Consider the following 23,343-nt stretch of genomic DNA (forward strand, 5'->3'; position numbering starts at 1 on the left):
GAAGAGCGTGGAGGCGCGAAACGCTCGTTCCCCGTGTCCGGAAGCATCGATGTGGCCTGAACGTCGCGCGAGGAGGGCCAGCGAGAGGAGGACGGAGCGAGCTGGGAACTAGCCTCGTTCCTATACGGCCGCGAGCGGTGCGAGAGCGAGAGAAAAGGATAACGTGGCCGCGCATGCGTGCCGTCAGCCTCCGGAACGGCCGACGGAGATCTAGATGGAGTACGGATCGGGTGGGAGCGCGAGCGCGAGAGAGGGAGAAGGAGGAACGTATACACTGGTCTCGTAGGGCAGTCGTTCCTCCTTCGTCGTTCCTTCGCAAAGGCGCAGACCGCTTTTAACGAGATTATTTCGCACGAGAGGGAAAAAATTCGGCTCGCGCCTATCCCACTGGCGGTAGCTGTCGCGGGCTACGTTCTACCGGTGTCTTTTGGTCGTTCCGGACCAGCGAGCCCCGTTCGTATCGTACGGTGTCGCTGCTCCCTCGTACTATCAGTGCAAGTGGTGTGCCGGTGGCGTAGCGAGAGGAGCAGGCGGAAGAAAGGAGGAAGTTACGAGACGTCCTCGTCCTCGTCGTGCACGGGTCAGTATCGGTCGAGGAAAGTCGAGATTCTTGATCGAAGGTCTCGGTACGTAACCGGAACCAGTCCTGAGTAGCTGACGGAGTGTTTTGGACCCGGGCCGAAGGAGCCAGCCCTCGTGTGCAGATTCTTTCGGTCGTCCTGCACGATCAGCGTTTATTGATTTCGGCAGGAGGTGCCATAGCCTCCGCGTTTACTCGTCACGCGAAATTTTTGGCCGCACCATCGCGCGTTTTGCCGATCGATTCGCACGCTCGTCCTCCCACCAGTCTCGCTCGCGGCCGACCCTATACGCTCGCCTCTGTCTCTCCTACGAGACACGCTTTTCCCCGGTTTCCGACCCTCGCGATCTTTCGATCGAGAAGCCGCGTAGAACCGGTGAATCGCGTCGATCCGTCAGACGAATCGCGATCCTCTGGATCGGACGACTCCGCGTCCACGACCCTACGTCGATCGATCGTTCGACCGGACAGGACACTCTGTTCGGAGTACGTGTACATGTATGTGTGCACTTCCGCGAGTGTGTGCACGGGTAATGTGTACGGTGCACCGTGGCCGATAGTGTTCCTCCTTTCCGTACGTGCGTCCCATCGTTGGTTCCATCTACGTTGGCCATTTTCCAAAGTGTAGAGAAGAACAAAGGACCCAAGCGACGCGGGGTCTATGGGGCCGAGTGGACGTAGGATCGGCAAGAACCGTGAGTCGAGTGATTGCACTCCGACAGGGGTAAGAGACTGGCTAATTGTTCCCTTTGGTTGTTTCAAGCGGGACCGTTTCAGTCGCTCTTCACGCACAGCTAAAAAGGGTCCCTCGTTTGTTCGCCGTATGTGACGGCGACCCGACGGATTAGACCGGTAGCATTTCGAGCGTGAATCGGGACCCCATCGGCACCGAAAATCCTTCAGCTCGATAATTGCGTTCGAGTGGCGCAATCGAACGGAGAGGAGAGAGGACTCGTTTCTGGCCCGCTCGATTAGACACCGCCGACTCCGGGGCTTGGTAATAAATCCTACGGGATCAATCGTGATCCGATAGGGTCTAATTAAAGACGAAGCTCGAGACGCTTGAACCAGAAGCAATCTCGTTCCGTTCCAGTTCGTTCGTTTCCGATACGGATTTATCATAAGGCACTGACGCGTGGCTTGTAGGTTAGGTTATCGTTATAAACAAAATATCCAGACGCGGTGGTTGTCGGGTGACGAGTGTCTGGGTGGGCGATCAGAATCGTGGAAGAAACGTGCCGTGGTTAGGTCTGGGTAGCGGCGAAAGAAAAACGAGGGGGCATCCGGTGAGAGCCGAGTCATCGCACTCGGAGTGCCTCTTATCTTTCCGGCTGCTGGCTCTGGTTGTAGGTTAGAGACACTCGGCGTGGATAGCAGCGTCAGAGTGAGATCGGATCGATCGATCGACGACTTTCGAAGGGAGCCTCTACTCGAGTTTTCCTGACCTAAGAACACAGCCTGGCGTGGAGTGGCGTGGAACGGGGTGGAGTGGACTCCACACAGAATGGGCTACCAGAGTGGGGGATTCGAGTAGGGGAACCCCGCCCCCTTTCGAGCGTTCTCCCCGACAACGACGATGACTGCAGATTTGTCTTTTCTTTCTTGTCAGAGAGGCTTGTGCCATCGCTCTTATCAGCGACGACACGCGTCCTCTCTTTCCGTTAGGTTAGGTTACGTTCCGCGCGAACGCCGATAGGGCCGGGTGGGGGGAGGATCCTCGAGTGAAATCGGTCGCGTGACGCTGGCTAATTAAAAGTCCGCTCGTCCTGAGACATTCCTGCGGTGCTCGTGGATCGATCGTGGTCGCGTCGTTATCGTTTCCATCGGGCACTAGTTCTCCCTGCCGTGGCTGGAAAGTTCGTTGCTTTCGTTTAGAGTGGTCTCACCCCGTGATCCGATCGATCTTGGACGGCCCGAGGGTTACGAAGAAGAGATAAGGGGACAGCAGGGCTAGTCGCCACGTGGCAGGATCGTTCGTGTGCACGTGCACTTGGAGGATCGACCGGTATCGTGTCCTTTCTCTCTTCTGTCCTGTAGAGTCCAGGCGAATGATGTCCAATTGACGAAGACCGCGCAGTCCTAGGAATGGCCCCATTCAGTTCCGTCTTCCTGGGCGTCTGGGGAGTCTTTTTGATCGTCCTGATACAAGGTACTGCTCATCACGTTTCCGCACTATTGCATTCAGTAGTTCTTAACCTTCCTGTCGAACGAGATCGATGCCAGTCTTCCAACGTCTTTCGTTACGCGTCTCCCATACAGCGTGTTTCTGATTAATTGGCTTCTCAAGGTCATTGAAGAGCGCAACCGTTATCTTGATTCTCGTTACATCGTCGATACGAAATGACAAGATAATTTAAAATTTCATAAATAATTTAAAAGGTTCGTCTCTTCTTTTTCACGGTTCTCGTGCGCCGTTATTTCCATGCATTTCGTCGAAGAGCAAGAGACAAGTGGAAGCTCGTAGACACGCGTTTTCTTGAAAACGTGTCTGAGAATGGTCGTTGCGAAAGGGGCTAGCTTAAAAAACGTGGAGGGAGCAGCTGGTGAAGTGACCTTGAGCGGCCAATTGACTCGCAGCAAACTATAGCAAGAAAGTGTATAATTGAGACGAGTGGCTCGTTATTCGGTGAAGTGTGGCCGAATATCCTTGCCACTCGACTCGCCGCAACTAGTTCTAGGTTAAGGACTGCTGTCGCATAAATGACATCGCGCGGATTCTTGATAATGAACTATTTGCAGAATCTAGGCCCGTCAGCTGGGAGAATTGGTGGACCTATGACGGTATTTCCGGTAAGGAATCCCATGCTCGTATCAATTAACCGAAACATACTCGCCATCCATTCCATCGATCGCAACCATTCTTTGCTTCCGACCAGTCTCTTCGCCTTCTAGCCAACGTTTCCATCCGACCGTTCTCCCTCGCTCACACTCCAATCATTTCTCTTCCCAATCTCCCCCAATTCCACCTAACGAAAGAACGCTTTCGCATTTCTCACCCCATAAAGAACGAGAGACATGTCTGAGCAGCTCTAAACGTGAAAACCAGCGGGACATATTTCGCCTACGCTGTTTCACCCAAGTGTCTTCCAATCTCTCTGAAAAGAAAGACACTTTCCTCGCTTTCATCCGTTCCATGATACACCAGGCACCCTTCCAAACTCTGCCAAACGTGAAAACCCGCCCATACAGCCATCTAACGGCCCAGCCAAACCTTTCGATCTAGTGGAATCGTAAACTCCCCTTGCCCAAATAATTTCACGCCACCCCTTCCTCTCCCTCCGACCATCCTGTAGCTGCTAATCCCGGGGCTTAGCGTGGCGGAAAGTTCTTCCAGAGGTGGTTAGTTGGTCTCGTGGGTGGGCGCGTTAATCGATGCTCGAAAGTCGCGTTCGACGTGTCGTTTAATCGGCTCGGCTTCGAAGGTCCTGGCTTCTGGGGTCTCATCAATCCGGATTGGTGGCTGTGTCACAAGGGCAGACGGCAATCGCCGGTGAACCTGGAGCCTTCCAGGCTCCTCTTCGACCCGAACCTACAGCCTCTGCACGTGGACAAGCACAAGGTCGGCGGTGTACTGGCCAACACTGGCCACAGCGTCGCGTTCGCCGTGGACAACGACACGCGGCACCCTGTGAACATCTCTGGGGGCCCGCTCAGCTATCGGTACCAGTTCCACGAGATCCATCTGCACTTCGGGTCGAACGAACAGATCGGTAGCGAGCACACCGTGGACGGACACGCGTTCCCAGCGGAGGTGAGTGCCGTTTCCGAGCTCACGTATTTCGCATGTTTGCGGTATGGTGGCGCTAGTGTTTACCGAGAGCCACGGAGGGTCTAGTCCCAAGACCGTCCAGCCTTATCAGCTCGCCTGGCGAATCGAGTTTCACTTGTTTCCTTTATCTAGGCGGGTCGAGTCCGCGAGATTTACCTTGGAAATTGGCTGGCGAAATGACCACCGCGTAATAGCCTCGTCTTTTTAACGGTATAACTACCGACTTTGAATGCGTACCTAAATCTAACATGTACAGACAATGTAATTGAAGTAGTACGATGAAAATGAATAAGTATATGTATTACGTAAATTAATATTGACTTTACCAGAAGTACTTGTATATCTTCGGTAACTTCTCTGGACTCCTCGGGTAGTTTTGGTGTTAACAGAGTTAGGTTAGGGTGCGCACATTCTCGTTAATAGCTGAAATCGTGGAATTGATAAATCGGATTACACAGCAGGGCACATTATCGGAGTACATTAATCATTAACACGGTATAAAAATCACAATTACATAATTATATTTTTATTTGTAACGTAAATTAATATTGACTTTACCAGAAGTAGCTATACACCTTCAGTATGTAAGTAGTCCTAAAAGAAAAAGAAAATTATTAGTATATAATTAAATATAGGCACAATAATTATTTATTAAATAATACCTTTGGACTCCTTGCGTAGTCTTGGTGTTAACAGAGTTAGGTTAGGGTGCGCACATTCTCGTTACTACCTGAAATCGAATTGATAAATTAGATTATAATATAAAAATCACGACAATGTTATTTATCTTACTACATTACCAGGTTGTATTACCAGGGACTAAAACGTGACCTAAAATAGTAAAAATATCAAAATTAGAGTCTCATCCTTTTATCTCATTTTACAAGTCAGTTTTTCCGTACACAACAGACGGGTGAGGTTAAGCCACGGTTGGAAAAGCTGCAGGAATAAAAAGTCAAGATTTTGTCATGTTTAATGAAATTAACTGATAAAATGGCAACAGTGCAATTTATTCTGCTTATCGCTCCCTCTTAATTACGAACTGGGGAGTCGTTGCTATTCAAATTGGATTTTAAATACAATTTATATCTTGTTTTAAATTTTAACCCGAATCTAATTCAAATTTTCTCGCGGTGTCCCCTGGGTGACGCTAATTGGCTGAGCGCGAAATTCAGCAACCCTGCACACATATAATCTGCGAATTTTGTTATAAATTAACGCTGCTAATGAACAATGACCGCCAATTTATTATTAGGTTACGCGGGTAACTCGATAATGTAAGAAATAAACGCGGATCCATGGCAACCATGTGAGAGATTATCGTTTCCATTCGGACCCCCACTCAATTTCGGAAGCTGAAAGGCGCGAAATTCGATTCACGCGGGCACGGGAAACAAGCGGAGCTCGATTCAAATTTCTCAAAGCTGATCGTTGTAGAATTTCGAGGTGCCGAACTCGAAACAACGATGAATCGTGTCCCAAGTAATAATAAAATCCGGAACGGTGTTCCGCGTGAAATATCGTCGAGGTTAAGGACTTTTGCATGTTTATTGCATATCTATAGCGGTGTATATCCCCAGAGGAGTTGCGGCAGTGGTAGAATGGAGGATGTTAAGTTTATCGTACTATACCAGAAATTTCGTATTCATAGTACCATAGTGATGAATCTTCAAAGAAGTAGAACTTAATGAAAACCGAGTCACGAAGTAACAGCGAGCTGAACTGAAGAATCTTCGTCAAACGGAATAAAAAATTGAATCTGAAACGAAATTAAAAATGAATTCCCTGGAAAATTAAGTTCGACGGTACAGTGGAACGTCGAGTATATCGAATTTTGATTATCCCAATGTAGAAACTGTATAATGCATTACACTGCATTACACTGCATTACATTGCATTATACATATACAGTATATTCGGCTTATATATAATTTATTTCCTATCCTGTACCTTTCTTTTGAAAAATGCAATACCTTGCGAGGTAAAAGTGTTTACTTTCCACTTGATTTAAAACATAATTCCAAATTTGCTTTCTCCAGGCCGATTATTGCTAAAATCCGATTAGCCGAACAGATTCTTCCCCCAAATTAATCCGGATAATCGACATTCCACTGTCGAATGAAGGGCCAAGAAAAATGCCAGAACGGGGGTGTCCCTGGAACAAAGAAGATCCCGAAATGAAATCGGAGGTGTTTCAGAAAAATAGGGATACGAATAAAAAGAAATCGGTGTTACCTTGAAAAGCTTGAACGTCGACTTCTTTGCTCCATCGACTTGCCTTCGCTAATCCATGGATCGAGTGGCCGACACTATCGGCCCCTATCAGCAGCCTAGCCCCGCAGACGTCCGATTATCGATCTCTCCCGATACGTATCCGGACGTCTATCTAGATTCTTATGCTCGTCGATTAGAGAAGAACGACTTTTATTCACTTGATCACGTAACTGGAACTGATTAACGTGAAAGCACCTCTATTTTTTCTTCTCCTCTATTTTTCTTTCTTTCCTCCTTTTTTCCCTCCCCTCTTCCACCCCCTGCTCCTTGTTCGAAGTATTAATCTTCGAACTGGGTCAGAACTAGCGAACTGGGTTACCGGTATAGAATCGCGATATACGTTGTGGCCCGTGAAAACGTATAGCTTTTAACAGTTTGCGGATTGCTACATCCACGCGGAAAGTTGGCCGACACGGAATTTGAAAAAATTATGAAACTTTCCCAATATGGCGCGGTTTATACCTCGACCTGTTCCTATCCGCCAAACTCCGCGACGATTTCACGCGATTTTAATCTCGAATTATCCTTTATCCGCCACCAGGGGAACCCCGGCCGCCGAGAATCGGCGGGAAATTTCGAAATTTCCCTGCGCCCGATTATCTCGCGGAATATTCCGTCGCGCTCGCTCGGGGTGGCGCGAGATCGATCGAAACGGCGGGATTCGATTGCGGAAAGTTCGTTTGCGGGGCGGAAGAAATAATCCGCTATAAATAACGGGGAAAAATATTCGACGGAGGCGTGCGTCGAAGAGCAGCGGAGAATCGGGTGCTGGGAGGGTGGCGAAATAAAATCGAACAATGAAAGCTTAATGCGCGTTCATACGATGGCACTACGTTCATATTCATTTTCGCGCTTGCGAACGACAAAGAGAAATAAAATCGGGGAATATGTAAATAGATAAAATCACAGGTCATCGATGGGTTATTGTTCGGCAGGTTTATGACTTTTATGACGCGACAACTGCGTCGGAGATTCGTCAGTGGTTAAGGGTTTCAACGCTTTAGTCTTAAGTGGGACAAATCCTCTTAAAACTTGCCGAGAGCTTAAACTGTTCGAGTCCGACAGGAGCATCCATATCTCTGTCAAAGCAAATGGATCCTTTGAAGATTATGCCAAGATCCTTCAAAATATTTAAATACCTCGTTGTGTCGTGTGATTCTATAAAAGTTTCGTGACTCGTAACAACGTCCACTAAAAATTGCTCGTCGGATCTATTCTTGTCTCGAATTTCTCAAAGACTCTATAATACTATGCATTATAATACAGCAAAATGGAGTCACTCAACGTTTCCTATTCGTTACTTGTTACTCGACTGTATCAAAACTCTGTCAGGTTACTAAACTGTCAGGTGATTGAAAATTAATTAACTCCATTGCACTGCTGATTCTATGACACATACAAATATATCTCAAATAACAAAACATAACTGGTACTTGGATATTAATTTACTCGCAGATTTTCTATATAAAGTCCACGATTTTTGATAATATTATAATACAATAAGTCGACTCTCGAGTTCAAAGGGTTAGCTTAAAACTTAAAACTATTAAAAAGACCAGTCATGCTGCTCAAAATATTTAAAAGCTTTTCGAGACTTTGTACTATACTTATCAAGCTACTCAGAGCTACGCCATCAGGCTACTCGCTTTTCAAACCGTTCAATAATTCCATTTGGCCATTCGTGCCCTAAATTACCCATAAACTCCGTCCTACGACCCTCTCCCCTATTTTCCAATAATCCATCGCAGAAGCAGTCTTTAAAGCTACTACCAAACCCCCGCACTATGTTGCCCGACCCTCGCAACAACTCACTTCGCTGCTCGCACCTTTCGCCAAACAATAATCCAATTTCCCATTTCTGTCCGAAAACAGCTGCAGATATTCGGCTTCAACTCGCAACTCTACAACAACTTCTCGGACGCGCTGCAACGGGCGCAGGGGATCGTGGCTGTGTCCCTCCTTCTCCAGGTACACGCCTAATCTCTCTTCGACGTTATATTCTACGCCTCCCGTGCGAAAGATCAGGCTGGCCGGAGACGTAAAGCGATCGCAGTAAGCGATACCCGATAGATACACCCTGTGCTGGTTGCCTTTCAGGTTGGAGACCTCTCGAACCCGGCCCTGCGAATATTCACCGAAGAGCTGGATAAGATCAGATACGGAGGTGAGACCACCAGTAATTTAATACACCCAGCCGGACTCGAATTTCTCGAGGAAATCGAGTTTCCACGCTGCTCGCGATACACTGGGTGTGCCTGAAACGCGTTTGATCGAGCCCCGCGATACTCACGGCGAGTTTCTGTGACGGTTTTGTCGTACGACGCCTTAATTAGCGGACATTCTTTTAATTGGCTGGTTAAGAGGCACGAAGATAAACGTCGCCTTTTAAATTGCTTCTAAATTGGTCCATATTACGAGATAGTCCGGTTCCCAGGGACGGGGGTTATCCAAAAGCGAATTCAGTCATGGAGTATGCAGTGCTAAGAGTGGAAACTCGGACGCGAGAATCTGTACTTCGAGAAATTGGAGATTAATTCTGAGAATTCGATGTGTTTCGTCTCTTCTGGGCTTCGTGAACGTTTCGTGAACATCGTCCAATGATATTTGACGTGATATTTCGTTGGTAGAGTCGGTTCTGATCAAATCGTTTCAAGGAACACCCTTTAAGGTTAACTCGATTACGTTTGATCTTCGACTGATTAAGATCAAATCGTACAGATTACTTAATTGTGTTTAACAGAGCATTTGCGCAGCTGGGAAGTATATTCTTTAAAAGGATACGCTTAAAATTGGCTGCTGGAAGCTTCTGTTTTAAACGGAAGAATATAATTATAAAATTTGTTTTAAACTGTTACACCTGGAATTACTTCTAAGTTAAATTTAAAAGAGGATAAAAGCCTGTTACAATAAGAACGGTTAAATAGCAGTTTTAACTTGGTTTGCAGATTCGTAATTACATGAAATTTGCTTAAAAGAGAAAAGTGAAACTCGAATAGGATTTTTAAACTTGTTTGCAATTTTTCAACGTTTTCTTACGGCTCCCTGTTAAAGATAATTTGTAGAGACAAATTAACGTCACTGATAAGCAGCTACAACTTACGAAAGGAAAGAGTTGATTTAAAGAAAGAGACTCGTGAATAAGGAATTTTAAGTACCTCTTGACAGGAGGAAACGACATCTATGATCACGTATGACGCTTGAAAGTAAGCTCTGCGTTATCTTGCACTACCCTCGCGCCATCTGCCAAGGATTAATTGCGTCATTAGATTCGGAAGAATTTTCGCGTCTGTTCGTATAATCGGTGAAAGATAGAAACCTGACTTAACCTTTCGCTTTTATTATATCTCTGCTTTCGTCCTCAGAGGCTGTTATAAATATTTTGTAGCCCCATATGTGCAAAATGAACATATATTTCCATTCAAATAGACCCCGTCTGTCTAAATATCCAGTTTAAGAGCAGGACACGGGAGAGCTTAAAAAAAAAAAGAATTCTTTGAACATCAAATTGAACGTTAATAAGCCAAATGATTTCAGATATTAAATCTCACTTTATAGTCGTATTTTCAATTCAAATCGTTCCTCGCACAATCGCCGGTTCAAGTTGCCGTTTCCATGACGGTGAAATTAATTGCAAACTAATTGATCCCGATTGCCGAGAGAAAGGCTTCTTTTTCGGCGAAACACATCAAACGAAAACAGTAACGTGAACTGAAAATAGAAGAGACGAGGACTCTTCTCGGGGCGCATCAGCTAATTAAAGATATTGCTTGCTTCAAATGAAATCAGATGGGATGAACGCTTCACGACGGCCTCGAAAGAGGATTTTTCATCGATTATTTACACGATGTTCTGATGGGGAAACATTGGCGCACGCTGTTTGCATAATTAGTTGAGTCTTCGTTGGAAAAATTTAGTATAGGAAGAGCAAACACGCGAAATCATAAATAATTAACATTTCGTGTGCTATGGGCGTATAAACCGGTTGAATGAATGCATTGGCATGGAGCATAGACACGTGTATACATATAACATATGCATTCAGTGAAATCTCATCGGCATACGTCATGGAAATACACCTACAAAAAGATACAGACATTATTCGTGTTAACTTGGTTCCATATAGTACAGCGTTAAAGGAAAAGCTTAAATATACGTGTAATAGTTACCTGATAGTTGGTGCAGCACGTAAAGCAGCGGTAAATATGCTCGCAGCGATAGTCATCGCGAATCGCGTGTCACCTATAATAAGCATTTTGATTTAGAACATTAAGTACTCAAACGGTTAATATCACTCGCTAAAATAGTCGAACGTAATATCGGGAAAATCGTGTTTCGATTATTTGTCAATATTACGATCGATTTCATTCGAAATTACAGAGCCTTCGAAAGACTCTGTCAAAACGAATAAATCGAATGGAACTTTGACAAAATTGAAATCAAACATCCCTTAATAACGAATCGAAACTAAATTACCTTCAATTTCATCTTCTAAAGTCTCAGAGGTCCTTTTCGAACTGCAATCTCTCACATAACCTCGAAAGCACGTGCGGTATACCTGCCGAAAAGTCATCTGAAGGCGAATCCTTTCGTCGATCGAAGAACACGCTCGAGGCGCCCTCTGGATCGACGTTACCTTCGTAGCATATCGATCGAGAGAGTGCCTCAGGCTTTTTCGAACTTTTCTCTCGGCTATTAACGACACGAGGTATAAAAGTGTAATATCAGGCGTTAGAGGCGCGTGTTGAGGAACGTCCATGCTAATTGGGGTACGTATGCGCGTCACGGTGGCTGTCGGATCGTCACGTTATCGATCGAACCGATTGCACGCAGGCCAGGCGATGGAGATTAAACGTTTCGTGGTGCGGGAACTGCTGCCGGACACGAAATATTACATGACGTACGACGGCTCCATCACGATGCCGGCTTGCCACGAGACCACCACGTGGATCATCTTGAACAAGCCAATATACATCACACAGCAGCAGGTGAGGAAGAAATCTTCTTAAACGTATGCATATTAGTATATATGTATATACATCTATAGATGGTATAATGATCTTGAAATTATTTTTACATTTTCTGCTTCATTTTTTCTTCTTTTCTTTTTCAATTAACACTGGACCTACTACAGCTCTAATATATCAAAATAAATCTCGCGAAAATAAGTAACCGAAGCGACAACGTTGAGTGCGAAATTTTTAATTAAAAATTCAAAATCACGGTATTAAAGCAATTTCGTATCGTTTAAGAAAAGGAAATTTAAGAATAATGGAATACACAATTGAATTGGAGAAAATTTTGAATGGAACGAAGAGATAATCTGTTGGAGTTGGATTTTTAGGTTATCTTTCTTCGCTATTTTCCCACGTCGTTTCGTTATCTCATAGAATAGCGTAATCTTGCGTCACTGGTAAGGAATGTGTCGGTATCAAGCTGCAGCTGCTGAATATCGACCGTCGCTTTGGCCCCTTATGAGAAATTACGTTGATCCGGTCAACTTTGAACTCTCTGTAGGTAGCTATGCAGCTTCTCCTGATCTCCGTTCCCTATGACTACGAATAAGGGGCAGTTTGCGACTGTTCTATGACCGGCTTCGAGTTCACCTGAGGAGGTTTGCGTTCTATAGCGCGATTGTTGGAGCATTCGGTATGAATAGGTGCTCTTGGATCTTACGATAACCCTCGAGTGTTGGAAATACTTGATTGGTTGTTCGTTTCGCGAAGTGAGGTTAGGTCGGCTGACGTTAAAGAAACTGTTGGCGTGCGACAGTCGTTACGAACAATTTATCGAAATATTCACTTTCGATTCTCATTCGACGATCGTAAATTACAACGATCGAGAGAATTCGAGGCGAAACGAAGAAATATGTGGCGCCTGGTTAACTCGATATCTAGTTTCCTTTGCTTTCTTCCACTTTCGTAACAATCGAAAGACTCACCGTGTAATCGTCCAGAGATCTGGAATTTTATTTCGTTTCCATGGTCGTCACTGACGAAACTCGTATCCGAGTTGGGACGACTTGAAGAATCGCAGTAACTCACGCACGAAAGCAGTTTCTGATGTTCTTTTAACGATTTCGCGTGGCCAATGGCGAACCATAATCTCGCCAGCATGTAGCACGCACGGCCCGGGGAAATTGGTTTACGTGGGTTCTTTATCGTCTCGAGATCACGCTTTGATGTCTTAATGCGTTTTTTTTTTTGCTCCCGTGCTTGCTGCTTTGTTCCTTTTATATTTCCTTTAGGGACGGGCGATACGGTTTGGCAAATTACATCGGCGAATAATGGAATAAAGATCGGGTTTCGCGAGCGTCGATTAAAATCGAGACAACGGTGTTTAATGGACAGCTTCGTGGCGTCGATCCTTTTTTCCTTTAATTCGATCGCGGCGGAGACAATTAGGTTAGGCGGAAGTCTCTCCGTCCATCTTCTTACATAGTTCTCGTGGCATTTATGAGTTTGTGTAATTATAAGGATTACTTGCAAGTGTTATTCCATTCTTTAGCAGTCATATCTCGATTTAAATCTTTCTATCTATCAAATATCCATTCTTCAACACATTCTGACAAAACACCACGACAATCAAACCCACTTATCTCTGAATCTTCGAAATTACCAACAACATTAAAATCTCTTCTTTCTTCTTTCAAATATACGTCCAAGTATATACAAATTCTAAACATTTCTAATAAGAAATACACGACTTAAGCCACTTCCGCGAGCACTAGCGTTCCGCTAAGCGGCCATCTTCGATCTACCGACGCGCCATCTGCCCCGTCCATCGTCCGCCATTTTCTCCCGTTCAGCGACGCGCTGGCCGATCTCGATCGCGCTTCTCGGTGCGTAATTCCATAGAACAACCCGACATCGTGGCGTTCTCATACATGGTGTAACGGATATATCCGGCGTCGGATCAATCAGTCAAATGGGATCGTTCGCATCGGCCGTGGTTCTCGCTTGCGTCGTTGTAAAATCGGGAAAAGCGGAAACGGAACGCCGTTCGTCCCTTTCGTGTCTCGCGTGTTCCCGTCGCCTTTCGCGTACTTTAATATTACCAGCGAATCGGGAATCGATGCGTCGCGTATTATCGTCTGGAAATTCGTTCGCATCGGTACACGGGGGCTACAGGGGTGTTTGAAAAGGTCGAAGAAAGGGGAGGGGGCGAGGGGAAGAAACAAACGCGTGCAAACAGCGTCTCAGACGCGGATAACGGACCGGGGTCTATTGACTTCCGGCGGAAACGTCGCTTTGCCGGCCGAACGATTCCGAATTGGCCTCTTTAGAAGCAGAGAATTAATCTCGATACGCCGGTGTACGAGATATGATTTTAATTCCGCTGACTGGGATAGAGCGCTCGATATATTCGATATAAAATGGCGCTTTGTCGAGGGGCAGGGTGGAAGAATGGGGCAGCGAAATTCGTTTTTTAATAGAGAGTCTGTTATCCGAGGGGCGGGGAGAGCAAATTGTGTTTGGAGGTGGGTAGTTCGGTGATTAAAAATATATCTGTTGTTCCAGGTAATAAGCCGCGGTATTATCTAGAATTTTATACGACTGTAGATAGCTATTCCACCGATGGGAATGAATTTCTCTTTTTTTCTAATTGAGCGTTTAAATCTTTTATTCCGAGTACAAAAGTATCGAGTTTCGGTGAAAATTTCGGCTATTGTCGGGGTTGGAAAATTAATTCTATTGTAGCTTGAAATATTTATAGTAGGAGATCGCGTTAATTGATTAAAAATTTAATTTTTAAATATTTTCTCTTTTGAAAGGAAAAAAAACGAGGGTTCCGAAAATAGCAAGTATCTCCGATATTTCGCGATATTTTGTATCGGGAAAAATTCAACGTCGAGTCTAGGGATATTCCAATTTAACGGGGGGGAAAAAATCAGAATTTTTCTCTCAATAATCGTCCATTAAAAAATTTCCAAGTATTACCCGTTTTCATTGGCGATTAAAATAACCTACTCTTGTAATTCATTCTAAATTCATATAATTTTGAAAAATACACGCAATTTTTCGAATTTAAATTCGTACTAAAATTCGTAATCCTGCATTTTGAAATACCCTGTCACAAAACGTGCTCGATACATGCTTCGAAAACAAACAAACAACAGATAACGATATCTCGAAACGACGTCGATAAACTTTCGACATCTTTCAGGATTGTGAGGTTATCGACGCGAAATTGTTTCTCGGAAAACAGCGTGTGTACGCGCTGTTCATTTATTTACATAGAAAGGAGGAAAAATTCGATAAAGATATATCTCGAGAGCAGTAAGTTTTGGGACAAATGTATCTCTCGATACTGCCATAAATAATACTTTCTCTTACATTTCTCTCGAACAACACCCTTCTTTCTCCAATGAAAATATCGCATTGGCAGCCTCGTGAACCAGAAACTCCTTGATACTCTACGACATGTCAAAGTCTAGCAACAGTATTTCACGATATTTACTCGCAAATATACGTACGTAACGTGTCTTCAAAAATATTTCACCGAGGGGATGAACAAAATCGAACATCTCCAAGCTAACGTCTATTTCACTCTGAATTTCACTCTGAAGCTATCAACCTACATCGAATCCCTAAAAATATATCACACAAGAGTGTTAATAGTTAACCCTTTCGATTCTACGGGTGCTTATAGTCGCTGGGCACAAAAATTGAGCCAAAAATTAAGACAAGTGCTATCATTTTGCTCAGCTCTCTTCGCAAAGAATTGCAAACGCTATTGCGATGTTCGGTTTTCCTTTTTCTTCTTTCTTTTTCTTCAAAATGCTAAGGATTGTTGTTTGAAATGTTTCCACCTTTGACATGGCGCTCTGTTCTATGGCAGGAACTCCGCAGCGACACCTTCCTAGCGAAAGGGTGAAACCGATACAACTATACTTGCCCCTCTGCCAACATAAATTCGAAATTAATTCGAAAAAATATCCAAACCCTAAAAATTTCAATCCCTGCTGCACACGTGCTATCAAACGAACCTTGCAACTGGAAAATGAGTCGAGCAACGGGTGAAAATAAATTTGGAAAACAGAAAATAGCCAGTAAAGGATCGCAGGGATGTGGCTCGCGAGGGATCTTGGAGTAAAACGCGGCGAACGAGGATCAAACGGTATGAAACCACGTAAAACGAGAAAAACAGAGGGAATGCAATCAACGTGCGCGACTGTTGCAAAGTAGGGGGAAAAGGGAAAACGGGGGAAGTTGGATGATCGAGAACTGCATGTGGAAAGTTTCGAGGGGAAACTAATTTATTCGCGCGATATCGAGGGTGCGCGAGGGTGGGCGTTGATCGATGATTTAACAGGCACTTTTCGCGGGATGATTTACGTATACCGGGTGGCGGGATGCATTTTAATAAAATTTATCGGGGACAGCGACGGTGGCGTGCGAGGAATTATACTTGCTAAAGCAGAGCGTGGAGATTCCGCGGCTAGTATTTTTCGGGGCAAGTTAGCCGGGGACGACATCAAAGGGATGCAAAATAACCGGCACACAGGTTCGCACACAGGCACGCAACGTATTACTCGTTACCCCGAAAAAATCCGACGGGGAAACCACTGGTGCACGCGGTGTATCGAATATTCTAAAGCTTATCCCGCCTCCGTGGTCCTCCATTAGAGCGAAAAGAGCAGCTGATGTCGGCGCGCCGATTATCAGCCGCTACTGTATTTTCCAACCTGATTTTTCCGATACCGATACGTACAGGCAACGAAGTGTCTCGATTTTTCGCCGACTTTTCGCCGGGTTTTTGGGCTCCGTGCACTGGCCGAGGATTAGGGGTGATTATACCTACCCACACGCCGGATATTAATTCCGTGCCCCTTCATTTTGGTTTTTTTTAAGCAACGAGACTGAATGAACGATAAAAATTGTGGAGACTGTTGGCTGAAAGTGGGTCGATTAAAATTGGTGTTCTTAATTAATTACCGGTTAATCTTGGTGGACATAATTTCCAAAATTATACGTGATTGTTGATGTATCATCCCTTAGAAAGAGTTGTAATATTGTTAATCAATTACTTTTCAATTAAACTTATTATCATTCCCTAAAAAGAGAAGAAGTGTTAATTACTTACTTATTAATCTTGATAAACGCAATTTCCAAAATTATACGTCATTGTAGATGTATCATCCCTTAAAAGCAGTTGCAAAGTTGTTAATTAATTGCTTGTTAATCAAACTCGTCTTCATCCCCTAAAAAGAAAAGAATTGTAATATTATTAATTAATTATTTTTCAATTAAACTTATTATCATTCCCTAAAAAGAGAAGAAGTGTTAATTACTTACTTATTAATCTTGGTAAACGTAATTTCCAAAATTATACGTCATTGTACATGTATCATCCCTTAAAAGCAGTTGCAACGTTGTTAATTAATTGCTTGTTAATCAAACTAGTCATCATCCCCTAAAAAGAAAAGAGTTGTAATATTATTAATCAATTATTTTTCAATTAAACTTATTATCATTCCCTAAAAAGAGAAGAAGTGTTAATTACTTACTTATTAATCTTGGTAAACGTAATTTCCAAAATTATATGTCACTGTAAATCTATCATCCCTTAAAAGGAGTTGCAACGTTATTAATTAATTGCTTGTTAATCAAACTTGTCGTCGTCCCCTAAAAAGAAAAGAGTTATGGTAATAAGTGTTAATTATTTGGAAATTTTGTATCTCTCTCTCCCTATCCTTTTAGGTCTTTTAAGTTCTCTTACCTGCACTGATCTTTTCGTTCCTTTAACCTCCCTTGAACTTCTTCCATTCCTTTTTCTTCTCTCATTTCGAAGTTAAATTGGGAAGAGAAGGATGGCCAGCAGTAATCAATGAATCAGAAGCGAAGATGAACTTTGAAATTTGTTAATCGGGCATGAATTTTGGTGAATTTTTTTTCATCGAATTAATCGCTGATCTATCCACCGGAAGTTGGATGAAAATTTCAGTTCTCTAGACTCTGAGAATTTTTTATTCCACCAATCAGCGACTCCAATATTTCGCAATGAGAAACTTCTTGAAGCCAAAACTTTCTTCCTAAAAAATGTAAAAGAGAAAAATTATGCAGTAATTATATATATTATTTAAGTAAGGTTGTACGAACAGTGATATACAGGGTGTCCCGCGTTACACGTTGAAATTATGAAATACTTTTATTCCACTGTGTACCCAATCGAAAACTGATCGATTTTTGTTTGTAACATTATTCTTAAAAATGGTGGAAATAGTTACGTGGGACACCCTGTATATATGAAAGGGAAGGACAACTCGAAGCAACAAGAAAAAATTAAAAAATGGCGACTCTGATTTTTTCACTTTCTTTTTAAGTAGGTAGAAGAAATGCGAATCTTTGAATAATTCTGGTAGAAAGACTTTCTTTTGAAAAAAATTGAAAATTGAAAATTTTGTTGACCCTATATAATTGAAGACACTTTAAGCCTACGATAATACACTTCCTTCTGAAAAAGATTGAAAACGCCCATTACGAACGATCCAATTTCGATATCTCGACATACTAATCGCCACAAAATTTTACATCACGCGTCTCTGTATTCGAACACGAACCCCAGGATTAATTCTGAAAATCTAACGTAATTCCGAAAAATTACCCGCAATATTGCACAGTTATAAGTGTGCAAGTAGAAACATACGAAATTACTCGTACACTAGTGTTGCACGATTTTTCATCTGTATCCCACTGGATACAGCGAAGGACGAATTGGAGATCGCGAATGTGTCTGCAGTAGTGCATAGTTGACTGTAAATAATTGAAATACGACAGGGACGAGCAGGTGTTGTGAAATGTTGGCAGGAAAAGTGAGGGAGCCGATATCTGTGAGAGGCGTTCTAGCTCAGCCATCGAAGACCTTAACTTCCAAGCTATTAAGCTGTTACGAAGGAAAGGTCGTCTCGAAAGAGCAGAATGCAAAGGCGACAAGAACAAGGACTAGGTTGTAGTTTCTGAAAATTGAGCAGTCGATAAATCAATATCTATAATGGGCGTTCTGTTGTAGCTGTTGCCTTATGGAGACCATTAAGGACATTAAGCCATTATGGAATGCAAAGACGATAAAGAACAGGGTGTCATGTTTAGTTCGTTTTCACCCCTCGATAATTCGTACGATTTTAACGATATTAACTTGCACTTTAAGTTTAATAGAGAGGTCGAGTTTCGCGTTACTACACCGGGTGGTATATTTTTGGTACTTCGAGAGGATTCGGTGCCAGTGAAATTTATTTTTGAACCGATATTAAAATTGTTCATTGCTTGAGCGAGAGAAGCTAATTTTTCATTGGTCTGGTCGATGATTTCCGATAGCAAATTAATATTTCAGATTAAGTTGTACGAAATATCAAGGAGTGACAATTTTCACCTTATCGTCTTTTTCTGATAATAAAAATCTCTAATTATACAGCTTTCCAAGCCCTCAATAGCTTTGGCAAAAATGGTAATTGGAGAAAGAAAAAAATTCCAAATTTGTTCCATCCATCGATGAAAAATAGAAAACAGGTCATCTTATCACGTTCATCTGTGATTATAATCTCCCAATAATTTGACGAAAAATAGGTCCACAAAAAAATAAAAAGAAAGAAAATTCAATGCACTATATACAACACTCGTTCGGAAATCTCAAATTGTTCTAAATTAATAGAAATCTCTAATCATAGACCTTTCCAAACCCTTGTTATAGCCAAACTAAAAATAATAATCAAAGACAGAAAAAGATTCCAATTTTGTACCATCCTTCTATCAAAAATAGAAAACAGAGAAATCGAGGTATCAAATTCGTCTAAGACCATAGTCTTGCAATAATTTAATAAAAACTGGACTCGCAGCTAAAAATAAAAAAGACAGAAATCTCAATACACAATATACAATACACATTTAAAATCATACCCTCTCGTTTCGTAAAGTCTTGCGATAATTTAAGAAAAAATGGCCTCATATCCAAAAATACAAAAAAAAAAGAAAAAGAAAACTCGATGTAGAATAAACAATACTACTTCGCAAGGCTTGTCTATTCAGAGCCGTCGAGGTATTAATCTTTACTCGACTAAAGAGGGGAAGTAAAGGTAGAAAGATCGGAAAGAGTAGGTAAAGACGTAGGGTATGAAACAAGAAGGGTGGCATAATATTCACTCGATTCGTTGCAGCTTATCGCGCTGCGACAATTGATGCAAGGGGACAAGGGCGAGCTGAACGCGCCGCTTGGGAATAATTTCAGACCGCCCCAGCCGCTTCATCATCGTCCCGTTCGAACGAACATCGACTTCAACGTTCAGGTAACGCGACTCCCGCCACTGTACACGAGCTTTGAACCGCACGATAACCTGGTATAATTGTCTGGAAACTTTTTACTCTTCAGGGACGGAAGAACTGTCCGACGATGAATAGGGACATATACTACAAAGGTATGAAAAGCTGTTCCCGCCACGCTTCCACGTGAAATGGGAAAAGTTCGTTCGGATACAAAGCTCCAACGGCTGTTGCGCGCTCGTTTGTCGACTAATTTTCCATGGTTCCGCAAAAATGGCCACCGAGTTGCACGTTTTGTTCTCGGCCACTGATAACGGCTGTTGATGGGAATGGTAATGGTATGATAGTAGGGACATTGCGGTAGATTCACGCGCAGGCCACTGTCCGAGTGTTTCATATCGGCCTGCTAGGAATTAAATGGCATTGGTATCAAAGTTTTCCATCTGGAACGGAAGGTAACGGACCATTTTTCATTCCGAGGAGAGTTGTATCTCTATTGTAATGTGTTATTCAGGGAGCATATCGTGGTAAAAGTAGAAGAAACTAATGAGACAATAGTCTCTATCCAAGTGACAGAGAATGGCCCCTGTCAATGGGGCTTTATGAAGATAGTAGGAATTTGGGGAAATTGAATGGGGGAATTTAATTTTATAACTTTATTCGTTATTTCTATTCGGGTCAGATGTCGTTTAACTGATCTAGTTCAATTTAAATTCTCTAGTCTAGTTTATGTATTCCAATGGACTTAACCTAAAAAATTCGCAAACAATGGGAACGACATGACGAAATTGCATCGTGTTATTTTATTGCGATAAAAATAGGAACTGGTAAGACAATGGCCCTTGTCCGAATGACAGAAAATAGCCCCTGACAATGGGGCTTTATGAAGATAGTAGAAATTCTGAGAAATTGAATAAGGGAATTTAATTGTATAACTTTCTTCGTTACTTTTACTCGCTACGGACACCATTTCCCTCAACTGATCTAGTTTAACTGAAATTCACTCATCTAGTTTGCGTATTCCAATGGACTTAACCTAAAAAAGACTCCTAAACGACGGGAACGATTTGACGAAGCTGCATCGTGTTATTTCTATTGTCTATTGCAGCAAACAGCTGGAAATAACCCTGTGGCGAGTTATGGGAGCGGCTGGAGGTGAACTACGCTTTCCCTGGAACAAGCTGGAGCCACGCAGTTAAGAGGATAAAAACCCACTGACATATCAATTAATGAGCGCGACCAGTGGCCATCGCGTCGATCTAATCGAGCAAGGGCCATCGTGGCGCGTATCGTTGAAAGGAAGAGCGAGAGAGGACGCGAGAGAGCGAGCGAAAGGGAGGGAGAGAAAGCGAGAGAGACCGAGAGCGAGCGTGTGAACAGAAGAGGCCAGAATGATGAAAGAAAGAGAAAAATAAGAAAAATGCTTCGTTGTACTATTAGACGTGAACTGCCAAGTATGTTTCCAGTAACGAGAAAAATGAAACACAAGAATACACAGTTACACACACAGGTACACTGAGAGACACGTACAGAAGATATACCTATATATAGATTACAATTTAGCGGAGATAAGGTAAAAAAAGAAAAAAAAAAAAAACGTAAGATTAACACAAGATATATTATTATACGTATATCGATCAACTATCGAAAAAGCTATGACTATCGTGGCCTGTGTTTTGGGGTCGTTGATAACGATGATGATCACGACGATGATGATAGGGTTAGGGATGGGAATAGAGACGAAAGACGCGAGATTCTATATGTATAAATGAAGAAAAAAAAAGAAAAAAAAAATACCAAAGATTTACGCGTGATCAAAGTTCACGTGTACACGCCCACTCGTATCACCACCTGCATATACATGAAAACATACGACATACATGCATACATACTATACATACTATACATATACACACACACATATCGAGCGAAAGTTTATACTATATTCTTGTAATAAAATGCTGAAAACGTAGACGGAAGTGGCGACATCGAAACCCTATCTTGCCCACACGGTTCAGCTATGTGAGTAATCCCATCGATCTGACCCGCATCCCTTTCCCAGTTCGTTTTACCGACTGTCACGGGGCTAGACCCTGTGAGCCTCGCAACCAGCGACACCAGTCGTGCGACCGAGACGCCACCACGATCGCAGCCTTGGTACTAGCAAATTACGCGCCAGTCGATAAATCAGAAATCTACCGTTCACGGAAGAACCAACAGAGCGACAGGGTAATCAACTTCGTAGGTCAAAATCGCAACTGAATATCGCGCTTCTGCCAGCGTCTCCGATTCACAGCCATTGCGTATCTCACGTTTAAGGTTAGGTTTCCAGGAATCATGGAAGCAAACCTGTCCGCCGATCCTCGCCATATTTTCCTCGCGATACGCGACTGACGAAAGCCGTAATACTTATCGAACTGGCGTCAACGCTTACTGGGTGGTTGTCACGAGCGCGATCTCGAGCGGAGAGGGGTCTAAAGGTTGTGGATAGTAGGCCTGGAGGGGGCGCTGGTGGGAGGGGAATGGGTTTCATTGAACCAGAATTCGACGGTGCTGCCCGCGGACGGTTATGCGGCAAGGGAGCCGAAAAGGGACAGCTACGGGTAACGAGAGAGCGAGAGGGCGGTGGAACGACGACCACCATGATGGGGGAAGAAGAAGGTGGGGGTTCTGACGGTAGAGGGGTTGAAAGGGCGAGAGAGGGGGAAGCGAGAAGAACAGACACGGGGATACGGAGGCACCGTGTCGCTGGCCTCTGCGGCAAATCTGCAGGTTTCGTGTGGCGTGTGTGTGGTGTACGATCACGGGGATTTTACGATTGCCACGGAGGCGTGCGACGTGTGGAAGAGAACGTGTTTTCCCGTGTACCCTGCGACTCTGGTGAAAATCGTAACGTGCACCGAACGTGTGCCCTTCTTTTACGTGCGCGTGCCTACGTGTGTGCGTGCGATCGTACTCGCCACCTCTTCTCGTGTGTCGTAGCGAGAACTTGGCCAGCTTGGGGGATGAAGATCTTCGATGGAGCGGCGCGGTCGCAGCATTCGTTCTCTCGCGTCGTTCCTTCGAGATTCGAGGCTAGCCAAGGAATAACTACAGAGCACCGATGAGGTGGAGGTTCGTCCTTATCCGCGAAAGGTCTCGCGCGACCGGATTGATTGATCGGCCGAGAGGATAATAGAAAAGAGCTCGTCGATGCCAGTCGACGACCCCGCGGACCAGGTGGGGGGTGTCCTCTCGTGAGAACGGGTGAATACACGTTCACGCGCCGCGAGGCTACGCGTGGAGAGGAAGCTGACAAGTGCACCGTGCCGTCTGTCTGTCCGTTTCTGCTCGTTTTTCTGCGGGCTTCGTTCGGGTTCAATCAATCAACCGTACACTTGCCTGCGATGTGTCTGTTCGCGTGATCATCCAGTTTGCTGCTGCTTTTGTCCCGTTCCATTTCCGTTCGAGCGAGCCGCTCCGACGAC

General features: G+C 43.8%; 1 protein-coding gene across 3 annotated transcripts; it reads left to right on the forward strand.

The window, feature by feature from the left end:
* Window positions 1–337: 337 nt before the first annotated feature.
* On the forward strand, window positions 338–21,848 carry CARPB (Carbonic anhydrase-related protein B). 3 transcript variants are annotated; one of them, XM_017907620.1, is made up of 10 exons: window positions 338–580; window positions 2,456–2,729; window positions 3,320–3,370; window positions 4,003–4,331; window positions 8,496–8,591; window positions 8,721–8,787; window positions 11,454–11,608; window positions 19,774–19,902; window positions 19,986–20,031; window positions 20,985–21,848. In XM_017907620.1, exons 2-10 carry the CDS (start codon window positions 2,666–2,668, stop codon window positions 20,999–21,001), a joined length of 954 nt encoding a protein of 317 aa, XP_017763109.1. In that variant the 5' UTR covers window positions 338–580; window positions 2,456–2,665; the 3' UTR covers window positions 21,002–21,848. The 3 variants fall into 3 exon arrangements, with proteins under 3 accessions (XP_017763109.1, XP_017763110.1, XP_017763108.1); XM_017907621.1 differs by having other exon boundaries at window positions 2,618–2,729; XM_017907619.1 differs by lacking the exon at window positions 338–580 and having other exon boundaries at window positions 2,241–2,729.
* The last annotated feature ends 1,495 nt before the right edge of the window (window positions 21,849–23,343 follow it).

Source organism: Eufriesea mexicana, unplaced genomic scaffold, assembly GCF_001483705.2.
Source record: "Eufriesea mexicana isolate 0111107269 unplaced genomic scaffold, ASM148370v2 scaffold8420, whole genome shotgun sequence".
Classification (NCBI taxonomy): domain Eukaryota; kingdom Metazoa; phylum Arthropoda; class Insecta; order Hymenoptera; family Apidae; genus Eufriesea; species Eufriesea mexicana.